Raw genomic sequence first — 14,423 nt, forward strand, 5'->3', positions numbered from 1 at the left:
CTTCATTTGGATTAATTTGGATAATTAATTATGATTCCATTTCATCTCCATTATTGTCATACTAGCTCTTTGTTTTATTTTCATAGTGGTTGATCTAAGATTTACACCACAACTCTTTTAACACGTCAAGGCCTATCTTCCAATAATTTTATATCACTTCACATACAGGGTATGAACCTCACAACAGTACATTTCCATCTCACCCTCCCATCCTGGGTGCTATTGTCATGTCTCTTGCTCCTACATATGCTATAAACCCTGTGATAAATTGTCATTAGTTTTGCTCAACTGAATTATATTTTTAAAGAGAAAAAAATGAGAAAAATTACTTATATTTATCCAAACATTCACAATTTCCATACTCATTATTCATTTTTGTAGATCTAAATTTCAGCCTGATATCATTTTCTTTCTGCCCAAAGAACCTCTTTCAATATTTTTTTGTAGCACAATTCTGCTAGGGATTTATTCTCTCAGCTTTGTTTGTCTGGATATGCCTTTGTTTTGCCTTTATTTTTCAAGGACATTTTCACTGGGTAAAGAATTTTAGATTGACAAATGTTTTCTCTCTGTGTGTACTTTAAAGATGTCTCTCCGTTGTCTCCTGGCTCACATGCACTCTGACAAGAAGTCTGTAGTAGTATTATGTTTTTTCCTACATGAAAGAAGCTAGACACAAAAGACAACTTAGTACCATGCTATTTATATGAATTTCCTGGAAAAGGCAAAGCCATAGACTGAAAGCAGAGCAGTCTTTTCTCAGGACTGGAGTGAGAGCAGTTTTCGACTGCAAACGTGCAGAAGCAAACTTTTCGAGGTGGTGCAATTATTCCAAAACTGGATTGTGTTAATAGTTGCACAACTGCATACATTACTAAAAATCATTGAATTGCAGCTTACAATGAATACATTTTATAATATATAAATTATACTTTAATAAAGCTGTTAAAATTCAGATTACCTGGCAATCCTACATTTCGTTTGAAATAGAGGTGTAAGAGATAATGGAGGAGTGGCAGAGAATGTGGGGAACCAACAAGTGAAGAACCGGACAGCTCCTCCCTTTAGACGGGCGTGCATCTTCCAGTTTCCAGTTTCCATTACTCTCCATTGTATCTTACACTTCTGGGATCACTTCATTCACTTCGTTACCTGATTCCTGCAGACATCTCTCTTCCGTCCCAGAGCAGCAAGTATCCTTTCCCCTTCCTGAACCCCTTTGTAGATGCATGTTCAATAGCAACTCTAATACTTTCCCAGAGATGATAAATAAATCATGCATGATTTATGTAAAAATTAAATAGTCATTCTCTCTTAGGGGTAGTAATTGGGCAATACAAAAATGGAAAGGGTAGATTTGAATTTTTACATAAAGTTGGGGAAATAGAAAACATTTTGTTGGCATTTAGAGATAGCAGTGCCATTTTACGATATTATTTGTAAGGCCGTTTTATAAATGAGGAAACTAAGGCTCAGAGACGTCTTGTAATTTGTTCAAGGTCACATACTTATCCAAGTTTCTTGTTCCAGAGGGCATATTTTTGTGCTTTCAAAAAAAAAAACAAAGAAAAATCAGGATGTCATACAGAATCTTAAAAATAAATTAATGCCACGGAAAAATGATTTTTCTAGGCCTCATAAAGATTAAAGAGGCTTTGTGGTTTTTTTCTTTTTAGACTTGGCTATATGTCTTTCATGTTTTACTGGCGAATTGAATAGAGCTGGAGAAGCCCTGGAGCAGCTGCTAAAATAATTACCCTACAGCAGACTTCGTTTTTTTTACAAGCTATGAAGAGTTGTTTCTCAACTTCAAGAAGTCATAGTTTAAACATAGATGAATTGGTTTTGTTTGATGTTTTGGCCTTATCTACATCTAAAGATTCAGGCACCAAGGGAGAAATGTTTAAATATTTATGTGTTATAGTAAAACTCAAGGAATCTTATAAAATCTGAAACTATCATCTTTACTGCTGTATTAGATTAAAGTTCTCAATCACTAAAGCAGAGTGATTTAGAACTAAGGATAAAACATCCATTGTTCACCTTTACACTAACTGGAGAAGTTGTACTGCAATTTTAAGTCTCATGACCTTAATGTACTTTGGAGTGTGAAGCTGTCCCTCAGATTGATAAGGAAAACCCCCATCTGTTACTTGGCACATCAGCCACCTGAGACCCCCCCCCCCTCACGGAAGACCCGCATCAGCATAATACTAACCTATTACCCGGCCCATCAATTAATCTACTACCTGGCACATCGGCATAACACTAAAATCTATTATCTGACACATCAACTAACCTATTACCTGGCGGGCGTTAACCACCTGACACCCTACCCCCCCAGACCACCACAACTTAATAAAAGTGGGAAAAATCGGGTAGACGGGGCTCAGAATTTGGTGGCGAGGCCCCTCCGAGCCCGCCAGCGAATAAACTTTGATTCTCCGACTCTCCGTGAGCTGCTCGGTTTGTTCTCGGGACCACTTGCTCTAACACTAGCTGTAACAAGACCATTTAGAATAAAGAAGACTGAGGCAAGACTTCATTGCAAGTATTGCAATGTCCACAGCTAAACCATACAAGTGGCATACTTGACCCATTTTTAATTCTTCTGATTTTAGACTTCCAGTTGGGTTTTTGTAATTAAAAGTTCCAGCTGGCATAGGTGAGGCCCGAACTTAAGGCAGAGGCCACATCCTGGTGGCCTGTGTGCCAGGTCCACCCTGCAGATGTGTTACATTTTGTTTGGCTTTTAAAGTGTTTGAAGAAATTGTTTTTCTGAATTTTGTAGACAACATTTTGCAATCTGGAGAACTCACACAAACATCTAAATTTCCTGCTTCTCTTGAAAAATCTGACCATCTATTCACAGGAGGCACAAATCTTGTTGAGTAAATGCTGCACCCTTTAACAGGGCAGGCACATGGTTTGCCTTTTGCCATGTCTACAGGGAGCTGCCTTGCTCATTTAGGGTTCCTGACGGTCCCTAGATGTTTGAGATGTTTGTGACCCTGAAGACTACATTGACTTTTCGAAATGATGAAGTCTTAAAGTGGTTCGCTGCCTTGAGATGCAGGGAGTATACTTCTTCCACTTGTTTTGTCAGGTTCAAAGCCACTTTGTAATGACTCTGCTGAGTTGTTTTCAGACATTTTGACACTCATTTGACCAGTCTTGGTGGAGCAAATCTTTGTCCTTGAATCTGATTTTTGGAAACAGTCAAAGGAAAATTTGGAGCCAAGTTTGGGGTAAAAAATATGTGACTATGAAATAGTGCAAACCTGTTTCTCTTGGGTGGCTTATAAGCTGACTCAAAGGTAACTTCAAAAACAAAAGGTCAATAATGCTTTGAGGGAACGCTTTTACTTCTTCCAGATGTCAATTGCCTTTTCTATTATACTAAGTTCTCATAATATCCTATGTGTGACTCCATTATGCATATATGACTTAGGTTTTAATTTTTTGTTTACAAGTTGGTCCTACCCCCTACTTTTACCAGACTCAGTGCCACTTGAAAAAAAGATGCATTTTGATTCATTTTTTATATGGTATGCACAGTGGGGGCCAAAAGATTGGATTCATTACTTAATGAAGGATTCATTACTTAATGAATGAATAAATGAGTCAGTATAAATGGAGAGCATCCCAAGTTGACTATTTTAAGGGGAATAACATCTATTCTCATTTTCTAAACACTTCGTCTGTATATATTCGTCTGTGAACTAAAATACAATTTTAAGTGCCCCACATCCCCGACTGAATGGACTCCCTCTACGCCAGGAGGATACCCTAAAACTGAGTTACTGGCCATGAGAAGGGAGGTCAGACATGCTTCATCATACCCCCCTTCTTCCTTGGAGATATCCTTTGTAACTCATTAACAGGTCTAAGGCTGTGCAAGACAAACCTGCAGATCCTCAATTTACATAACAAATCACTTGAATCTGGGTATATGGCCTGTGGCTAGTCTCTGATGACTAACAGATTTTCTTATCTTAACTTAAAACATTACAAGCCTTTAGACAAAGCTTCATTTCTGCAACCAACTACAAATCAGAGTCTTTAAACTCACCTATAACCTGTATAGACTCCATTTTGAGATGTCCCCGCTTTTCAGGGCAAACCAATACACACCTTCCATGTATTGATTTACTTTACCTGGAATTCCTGTCTCCCTGGAATGTATGAAACCAAGCTGTAACCCAATCGCAGTGAGTCCACTTGCTCAAGGCTTCTTGGGTGTGGGTCCGGGCCATGGTCCTCAACTTCGGCTCAGAATAAACCTCTTTAAATTATTTTACAGAGTTTAGCTTCTTTTCCATCCATACATGCAATCAAGATGCATGAAAATTAATCGTTTTTGGCTTGCAAAACTTCTCTTGGTTCCTGAAGTCAGTCCTAGGAATTGTAAAGCAGTTCAAAGTCACTAGTTTGCCCTTGACAAGTCAAGACTCCCTTCACTAGCACTTGTGGTTTTGCTGATGAGCAAGGAAATGTAAAAGTTTTAGAAACAAAACCCACCAAGAATTATAGGCTTCCGTTCCGGTCCTAGTTCAAAAATAAGGCTTATCAAAGTATTTAGGATTGCGTGAACATTTTTTGTATTGTTCACCGAGTATCAGTGCCAATCTCAGGAAAGCGCAACACCAATACTCTTAAACTTTTGGATATAGAAAGTCTAAAAGAACTAATAACTACATACATTAAAACAACAGCAGCGACAAAACTCCAGAGACCACATAAAACCGTGCGAAACTAAATATGCCTTATATGTGTGTGTGTACAGTGTATGTAAACCTATATATTTTAAGGTAGACTCTCAGAGTGGCGTAGATAGTGGGTAACAGGACTTCGAGGGAAGTTTCGCTTGTTCCTACGTGGGAGAAACAAAGTCGCCTTCCCCCAGGGATCATTTGCATTTCCATCCAGAAACAGGCAGGTGGGTCCCAAGACTCCGCCATCCCGCCTTTGAGAAGCAGGAACAGCATCGGCGGCTGCATTCTTCTCCGGCCCGCTCTATTTTGGGGCCCCATGATCTCATGCCCTCTGCAGACCTCACTCTGCAATTCCAGTCCAGCCGCGCCGCCAGGCCACGCAGGGCGATTCCTGCAAGTGTTCGGATGGTGGCCGGGGCGCGGGCCGGGGGAAGCTGGGGGGAAGCTCAAGACACGCCCACGTAAAGGACCCAAAATAACAGACACGCAGAGTGCCCGAAATCAGACAGGAAGCCAAATAATCCGGGGCGTTGAGTCGCTTTGCCCTCACTTGGAGCGCCAGGCGCAGGGACCCGCGCCAAGGGTCTGACCGCGAGGGGCGGGCGGGGCGCGGCGGGCCGGGGCGGGGCCGGCGCGGAGCCTATTAAAGGCGCTGCGGGGCGGCGGGGCCGGAGCGCCCGGGGCCACGATGGAGCGCGACGGCTGCGCGGAGGGCGGGAGCGGCGGCGGCGAGGGCGGGCGCGGCCCCCGGGAGGGCCCGGCGGGGAACGGCCGAGACCCGGGCCGCGGCCGTGCGGCTGAGGCGCCCGGGGACCCGCAGGCGGCCGCGTCCCTGCTGGCCCCCATGGACGTGGGGGAGGAGGCGCTGGAGAAGGCGGCGCCCGCCCGCCCGGGCAAGGACCCCAACACCTACAAAGTGCTGTCGCTGGTAGGTCCCGGCCGGCCGCGCGCCGCGGAGGGCGGGGAGGGGGCAGCGAGCTCCGGCGCTCCAGCCGGGCCGCCTCAGCGCGCTCCTCCGCCTGCGCGCGCTCCTCCGCGGCCTCGGAGGTGCCCAGCAGCGCCGCGCCTTGTCTGGATCCCAGCGGGATGTTCCCTCTCACTCGTGTTATACATGCTTATGGGAACAGGCTATCAAAGATTGTCATCTGTAGACATACCACTTCCTCTCCCCCTCCCCGAGAGAGTACAGGGTTCTTAGCGGGGAACGATGACCAACCAGGAAGATGTTGGCCTTAGCAAGGTGCAGCAGTGTTTTCCCCTCTTTTGGGTGGCTCTGGGTGCAGTTTTGATGACTACCTGGATTATCTGACTCCGACTGGGAAGATTTAGCAGAGCTCTTTTAAGTTTTATCCGGAACTTTAGAAGGCACTTTTTCCCTTTGGCTCTGTTTCGGAATTTCCTTGCAGCTGTTCAGAAATTCCATCAATATTCACATTATGTGACTGAAGAAACGTTTGTGATTCTTACAGTACTTTGAGGAACCACATTCCTAGACAAGAGTTGGTGTTGTATACTAAGTACTTAAAAACAAGCCTAAGGTTCAAAGAATAAGTGTCCCAAACCACATGATGTTTGCATCTCCAGATACATTTTGTATCATGTATCACTGTCTGAGCCTATAATAATGCAACATTGAGGACAACTTGTTTAGTTTTAGTCTGAGTCACCTTTTTTGTTGTTGTTGTTAATGGAAGACTTTAGCTTTTACAACATGATCACCTAAATTATTTAGTATCAGTACCTTCAGGTATTTCACATGCTATGTGGTATTCAATAATTGTACATTGAATCTGCATGTAACTCCAGTGTAAAACCAGTTCTACATGGCTGGAGGTCTTGAAAGGTTTTCCATTTGCTAAATTCAGTTTTGATATTTTTCCTGCTCATGTACTTACAGATCCACAATAGGTGTCAGCAAAGGTCTGCATTTGCAACAGGCTTTTCAGTCGTTGACACTTGTAGTCAGGTGATCAAACAGCATCCATTACGCTCTGACTATACAACTCTGGGCATTAGGCATGGAAGTGTCTTAGAATTTCCACAAATAGGACTGTCATGGATATTTTTATCCCATTAGTTGGGGTCTTTTGTTGTATCACGAATTGGAAAGAATTCTTACCTTGTATCTTTTGATGGAATACTGTGGGACATTAATATATAAGTCTCACCAATCTCATTACTTTATTGTTGAAAGTGTTATTTATCGACAACTGAGAGGGAAACCTCTTACTCATTCTTCCTTTTCTTCCCTAGTTCTATACCTTTCTTCCCCCAGACCTTCCCCAAATGATTGGCTGCCAAAGGGAAAAGTCTCCAAAAGGGGCTTGACAATTGTCACCAAAGAGCTCAGGAACATGTCTTCTAGAGAGAAGCTGCAATTATAGAATTCCTTTTTTCAGATTAAACATCACACTTTTCATAAAGCTGAAGAAGTGAATTGGACTAACTGCATCCTGGGGTTGGGATTAGGAGAGGTTGACCATCGTGGTCCTCAGCTACATAGTTTTAATCTAGCAGGATAAACACAAGAGTTGCCTTGCAGGGTAATGATTAATCAGTGGCAACATAATTGTTACATTTTTCTGCAATTTTCTCAGATAAAGTAAAATGATGTAGGTGCGTGAGAGTGGATGAAGAAGGGAAGATCCTGTCCTACCCTTGCTTCTCACTGGTATAGTGTTTGGTCTTGGGGTGGACCAGAAAGCTGTGTTCTAGAGGCTTTTGGCCGTGAGCCCTGGGAATGCTTATGCCTAGGCACTGAGCCAGACAGAGGAAAACAGCAAAAGGGAAGATTAAGTATTATTCTCTATATGCTCTGGTAAGTATGTTAAATACTAGATGCCTTTCCTTGCTTCCAAATCAAGTTTTGAACCAAATGCAGACTTCCACTGAGGTTAGATTTAGAGATGTGTTTGAAATATCCTTGTTCTCTGGCATGGTTTTAAGGGGCAGGTAATTTTCAACCACATTGCAATACATTTCCCCAGTTAGCTCTTCTTAACCAGTATTTTTGTGCATTTATGACCTGCTGTACCTATGAATACGTATATCTCTCTGTGTATAAAGGGCTTTGTGTACGGGTGGTGGTTATTGAAAACTACTTTCATGTTTTGATGAAAGAGTTCTTTATAAGAGGCAGAAATTGGCTCTGCTTATCTGTGATTTGGGTGTGAAAATTATCAATTCAGTTAGCTTCCTTTCCCCTCCCCTGCAACCCATTATCTTATCTCTGGAATACAGCATGAAGAATATGTAGGACAACTCTCTGCTCTTAATTGGACTTGGAATTGACATTGCTGTTTGGTTTATACAATTTAGTATCCGTCCAGCCATAGTTTAGCATTTTATTTCAAATTAACCAAAGCATCATAAAGGCCAGAGAAGTCTTCTGTGTCCCTTATGATATTTGCTTCACATGTTATAATAAAATGCACAAAGGATTTCTAGGAATCCAGCAAGACTGTTGTGTTTACTAGGGCTAAAATAGTACCTAACACTCAGTGTCAGCTTTTGGTTGGCTGGAAGAATGCACTGCACTTTTAGTTAGACTGAGTCATACTTTGACTGGGAAAAGGGTGAGATAGGAAGACTGAATACATAACCACAGACCCCTAGGGCCTGGGAAGGTCAGGAATCCAGATAGAGAAGACACTTGGGTAAGAGCAGGGGTAAGATCAAAACTGGGCTACCATTTTATTTGGGCATAGGGAGATGGAAGAGATAGTGAATGAACAAAAGTTCCCAACTAACACCAATGTGTCTAAGAAGAGGCCAGATAGGGCCTCTGTGATAATTTGGATTCAGAATCAGAAATCTAGCCGCTGGGCATTTCCTCAGGTACAAACACTCCAAGTGTGGCTGTCCAGCATGTACAAGTAAGGCCGTCCTGCAAGTACAAATGAGAGTCTCCCTCATGTATACCAAGGTCTCTTTTATTTTGGTGACTTTGCTGTTATGCCCTGAATTCAGTCTTTATGACACTTGTAGACAACTCTCTTCTCCAGCATTGCTTTCTGTTCTTTTCTTCTACCTTCGGTCGTGTTCTGGTATGTCTCGCACTGGCACTGTTTATATCTCAGCTGTTTCCACTCCATGTAATGACTTTCTCGGGGTTCCACAGCTACCCTGTCAGGACTTTTTTTATTTCCCTTCTGTTCACTTGTTCATTAAATCTGTCACTGAGTTTGCCACTTCCTGCCCCCTCAGATCCTAATCATGACCCTGAAGATAATCTCTAGTGGCCATGTTGAGAGACCTTATGTGTTCTGTACAATAATGGACTGGGGCCATTAACCTTTCCAGGATATTTACAGAAATTTTTATCTATCGAATTCTCATCTTTCTCTAGCTAACATTTTTCCCTCAGGTATTAATATTTAAAATAAATGGATATAGTTTCATATTCAAATTTTTCTAGTTTGATTAATATGATTGGAAAATATTTGTGTAATTTTTAAGAATTTCATCTATATTATGGGCTTTTTGGACAAACCGGAGGGGCTCAATCATTATTCATAGCTTTTTTTTTTCTTTTTGCTAGAGGAAGAGGCATTTTGAGTTCCAGTCAACCTAGGAACAAGTAAGCTTTTGGAATACAAGTTGTAATTAGAGATCTGCCTTTGGTTAAAATAAACATGCCTCCATCAACCATGAAATATCCCCCAAACAAGAAAAAATAAACAAGAAACCTTTTAGCAAATGAGCTCAAGGCAGAACATAGATTACTCTTCTAAGTGTAAGTCTTGTGCAGTAAGAACTGGTCTTCAGAATGCTTACCCAACATGAAAATCCTTTGACATCAAATAAAAACTGTTATGTATTTACCAAGGAAAGACTATAGTAACACATTTAAGAAGGGTTTTCAAAAGAGTGACCAGAATGTTCAGCTAAATATTAACTACAAGACTCTACTTCTTGAGTCTTTCAGTTATCTGAGGTTTAGTTACAACAATTAAGATAACATGTATAACATTTTTCATTATTTTCTCGTCCTTTTAGTTTTTAGAAGGACCATTGGTAGAAATTTAGGTGGTATAAAAGTTTAGATGATTATAATCATTTATATGGCACTTTCCAGTTTTAGAAAGCATTTTCCTGTATATTTTTAATTGCTCTTCAGTATGTCAACAATTCTGAAATAGGAAAGTATGGTGACAGTCACTTCTGTTTTATCGATAAGGAAACTGAGGCCCAGAGAGGGGTTCAATCAAGTTTCTCAAATATTATTGTGCATAGAAAACACCTGGGCAATGTTGAAGACAGATTCCTGAGCTCCAATCTCAAGAGATGATGATTTAGAAGATTTGGAGTGGATCCAAGGAATCTGCATTGTTTCACAAGTACCTCATGTTATTCAGATGTAGGTGGTAGGTACACTTACTCCATTTCTAGAAACAATGGGTTCAATTTATAGGCAAAAGCCACACCGTTAGTAAGTAATAGACTATGATAACCAGAAGAACTTTCAATTACAGATTTTTATTGTTGAGTAATGGCTAATGCCATCCCATTCGTTTGCCTTGCCTTCTCTGTGATGACTGGATGTTACATCCTGTTGATCAAGCTTGGTCTGCCATTGGGTTTCCATCTCTCCTTTGTCCACTTCTATATAAACAATATGTAAGTAGAACCTAAGAGATTTCTAGTGTGGTGATGCCAAAGATTGTGGCTATAGTGAGATATATGTGTTTAGTGACTGAATTTTCCTGGGTGGAAAGCAATATTAGTGCACTTTTTAATATTAGCATTAAGCCAATAATCATGTGTTTTCATGAGCTTCCAATGTATGCAAACTTTTGGCTTTCTTCTTTTGAGTTTCCTTCTTCATACATTTTTAGAGTAGGAAAATAGTCATGACAGAAAGTCATTTTGGAAGGAGTGAATTTTTATAAGCTTATCTCATTTATGCATAGATCATTTTCTCATCATATTTTAGGACTTCATACAAATTTAGCTGGCAAACATTCATTCAATCACAGGAATGTTTGGGAGCCTTAAGATCACTCTATCTTGGTTTTCAGGAGAATATTCTTGAGAAAGTAACTTGCTTCTAAAAGCTAGTTTGTTTCCCTTGGAAAGCTTTTTGGCCGTTAGCAAGCATTTGTGGTCTTAATGAATTATCTGGAGCCTGTGGTCTCTCATGGAGAAAGAGAAATGAAGAGAAACTCAGTAGCTTTTTATGATGTTCTTGTGACACAAAATAAATAAAACTGTCATTATGAGATTTTTTTCCAAATACAGTCTCATATTACTCCAGATATCTTTATGTGATTTGGGGTAAATATGTTCACAAGTGAAAGACAAGAAAAGTAGAACAAAGTTTCAGCTAAAATATTTAAGGTTGCAGTTCTCAAAGTGTGGTCTGTGGATCCCTGGAGGCTCCCTAAGAACCTTTCAGGGAGACCTCAAAGTCAAAATTCTTTTGACAATAGTAGACATTTTTTGCACTTTCCTTGTATTGACTTTACATTGATGGTATTAAAGTAGCGGTGGGTAAAAACTGTTGGTGCCTTAGCAGAAATTAAGACAGTGCATGGTACCAATTGTGCAAGTAGTCATGCACTTGCAATAAAAAAAAGCCATTTTCACTAAAAAGAATGTCTTAGGTGAGTCATTAAAAACGTCCTTGATGAAGCAGATTTTGTTAAATCTCAAACCTGGATTGCCTGTCTTTTTAGTATTCTGTGTGACAAAATTGGAAGTACTTATACATGTAACATATCTGTTGTATGCTGAAGTACGGTTGTTTTCTTGAGGAAAAGCAGTTGTGTGATTAAGTGAGAAGCTGAACTAGCTGCTTTTTCCTTTTTTCCCCCCAAGGAACAGCATTTTTATTTGAAGAAATTGACAAATTGTTGTTATTCAGACTTGGGTATTTGACACACATTTTCTCAAAAATGAATGACGTTAGCTTGTTACTTCAAGGAAAATCAGTGAAGATATCTGTTGCCTATGATAAAATCTAAGCTTCCAAGAAAAAATTAGAATTTGGAAAAACTTCTATGTGCCATTGAGAGCTTCAGAGCTTCCCAATCCTTAAAGACTTTTCTGATGAAATTGATGATAATAGTAAGGCAAGTGATTTTTTTTCATATTATTTAATGACGTGTCAACATTTGAAGAATGTTATAACTCAGTGAACCAGTATTTTCCAAAGGATGATGTTACAAAATTATGCATTGGTATAAGTTCCATTCAAAGTGCAAGATAGAATAATGGATTTTAATGTAACAGTGTGAAACGTTTGTTAGTATCATTTCAAATTTCATGTTGCAATTTACTTTTAAGAAATTACCACTTGTAGAATTTGGGTGTAGTTTTAAAGAGGAGTGTCCACCATCGTCTGACAAGGCTTCTTAGGGTCAGTAATTTGTAGGAGTATAATGGGATCCTGATACCAAAAATTTTGTGAATATCTGCTTTTAGGAAAGGTGTACATTCAATAATATTTAAAGAACTAGGGAGAGGGAGAGTGGAGATTAAGCTGGTTAAAATGATTATATCTTTAAGTTCTTTTATAGATTTTAAAATACTTCTACATTTACTACCTTGTTTGGTCCAAACCACAACTATCATTATCCCCATGTTAGATATGAAAAAAATAATCACGGCTCAATTTCTTTGGGGGATTTTCCAAGATCACAAAATGAATAATTCTGTTAACCTCATCTTGATGAATAGTTTTGGAGTCAGACAGAATTGGGTTTAAATCCTGCTACTGTTATTATCTATTTGAATGTGGACGAATAAGTTTCCTAAATATCAGTTTCTACACTGTAAAAAAGAGACAAACCATATTAGAGTGTTGTTAGAAGTAAATTATGTAAGGTATATAAATTGGCACACAGTGTACCCTCAATAAGTGGTAGTTTTTCTTTTTATAATTGAAAAACTTCAGTGTGACTGTGAATTTTTTATTTTTCCTTTCTCTTTACGTACTTGCTACCCAAAGTGTGGTCTGCAGACAGCTTATCAGCATCATTTCCTTAGAACTTGTAAGAAATGCAGCATTTGGTCCCCACCCAAGACCTACCCAACCAAGGGCTGCATTTTCACAAATCCCCAGAGATTTGTGTGCACACTAAAGTTTGAGGAACAGCATTCCAGAGGGCTGTGAGGTGGTATGGAAGGTATGCAACTGGGATTTCTGTAGCTGGGAATTCTTATTAACACTTGCTGTGCCATTGCCTCCACACATGGTGCTGTGATTGAAAAAATAGAACAAAAAAAACTAAATGTTTCTCCATGATATTAGCTGTGGTTGCATTGGGTTGAACTGGTTGCATTTGGCCCTTTTCCTTCCTTAGACCTTGGCGGCACACTGATGCAAGTAGCCCCAATGCTCTTGTATGTGCAGAACACCGCATGGTCTCTTACTTCCCTTCACGTGCACAGTTTTTGTCTTTCGTGAACCTACCTGTGCTTTTGTTTGCTGCCTTTGCTTTAATTGCCTTTTCCGTACTCTGCACTGGCTTGTCCTTTAATTGTTTTTTTTTTTTTTTTGCTCTCAGCTGTTTGCTCTGCCTTTGCTGTTAAACGGTAACATTCAGGTGTTTTTCCAATTTAGTCGTCTGTCTATCAGAACATCCTGTAGATTTCTCTTTCCAACCACCATCCATAGAACTCTCCAATTCAAAGTTTCCACTGCAATACCTTCTCAACAATCAACAATATACTTGACACAAAACCAAAACAAAGGAATCTTATACCAGGGCTTTTTCAGGTGATGTTAAATTAGGTTAAATGTCCTTGGCACAGATTTTATTCCATAATACTTAATCATCCAGACACACTAGCTTCCTATAACGTGCTACCCAGAATCATCTAAATTAAAATCTCCAGGAGGCGGGGCGCGGTGGCTCACGCCTGTAACCGTAGCACTCTGGGAGGCCGAGGCAGGTGGATCCCTCAAGGTCAGGAGTTCGAGACCAGCCTGAGCAAGAGCGAGACCCTCGTCTCTACTAAAAAATAGAAAGAAATGATCTGGACAACTAAAAAAATATATATATAGAAAAAATTAGCTGGGCATGGTGGCACATGCCTGTAGTCCCAGCTACTCGGGAGGCTGAGGCAGGAGGATCGCTTGAGCCCAGGAGTCTGAGGTTGCTGTGAGCTAGGCTGACGCCACGGCACTCTACCCGGGCAACAGAGCCAGACTCTGTCTCAAAAAAAACCAACCAAACAAACAAAAAAAAAACCCCAAAGAAACAAAATCTCCAAGAGACTAGGGAACAGGTGAATGAAATATTAACAGGAAAAGGGTGTGGGTTAGGAGTACCATGAATAGGTTATGGTAGTCTTATCTATTTTTGGATTAACCAGGGAAATAAGCATGAAGCAACTCTATTTGTACATGATTTTTTTTAAATTTACTAATCAGCTCAAAGGAAGTAAATGTGAAGAATGTTGACATATTCAAGTATTTATGCATTTGTCATCTCTTGGAAACTTTCAAAGAAAAAGAACATTGATTTTTTTATGGAATGATTCAAGCAAAGGTCTGGAGAGACTGGGATCATGTAAAGAGTCTAAATTCGGGTCACAAGAATTATTTGCCGTGTGACCTGTGAACAATTATAATACTTTGCTTCTCCAGCTTTTACAATTTCCTTACCCATAATATGAGGGGTTTGCATTAGGTGCGTTTCTTCTAGTTCTAAAATATTTGTATAAAGAACTTATAATATTTTTCCCCTTCTTATGAAACTA

The 14,423-nt window shown here is 40.1% G+C and overlaps 1 protein-coding gene across 1 annotated transcript in view; it reads left to right on the top strand.

The window, feature by feature from the left end:
* The first annotated feature begins 5,392 nt into the window (after positions 1-5,392).
* ENPP1 (ectonucleotide pyrophosphatase/phosphodiesterase 1) overlaps positions 5,393-14,423 on the top strand; it is a 59,829-nt gene continuing 50,798 nt past the window's right edge. Inside the window, exon 1 of the mRNA XM_012665243.1 lies at positions 5,393-5,643. Coding sequence (XP_012520697.1) covers positions 5,404-5,643 — 240 coding nt within the window. The 5' untranslated portion in view covers positions 5,393-5,403. The remainder of the gene's footprint in view (positions 5,644-14,423) is intronic.

This window comes from Propithecus coquereli, unplaced genomic scaffold (genome assembly GCF_000956105.1).
Source record: "Propithecus coquereli isolate 6110/MARCELLA unplaced genomic scaffold, Pcoq_1.0 Scaffold98, whole genome shotgun sequence".
In the NCBI taxonomy this organism is placed as follows: Eukaryota; Metazoa; Chordata; class Mammalia; order Primates; family Indriidae; genus Propithecus; species Propithecus coquereli.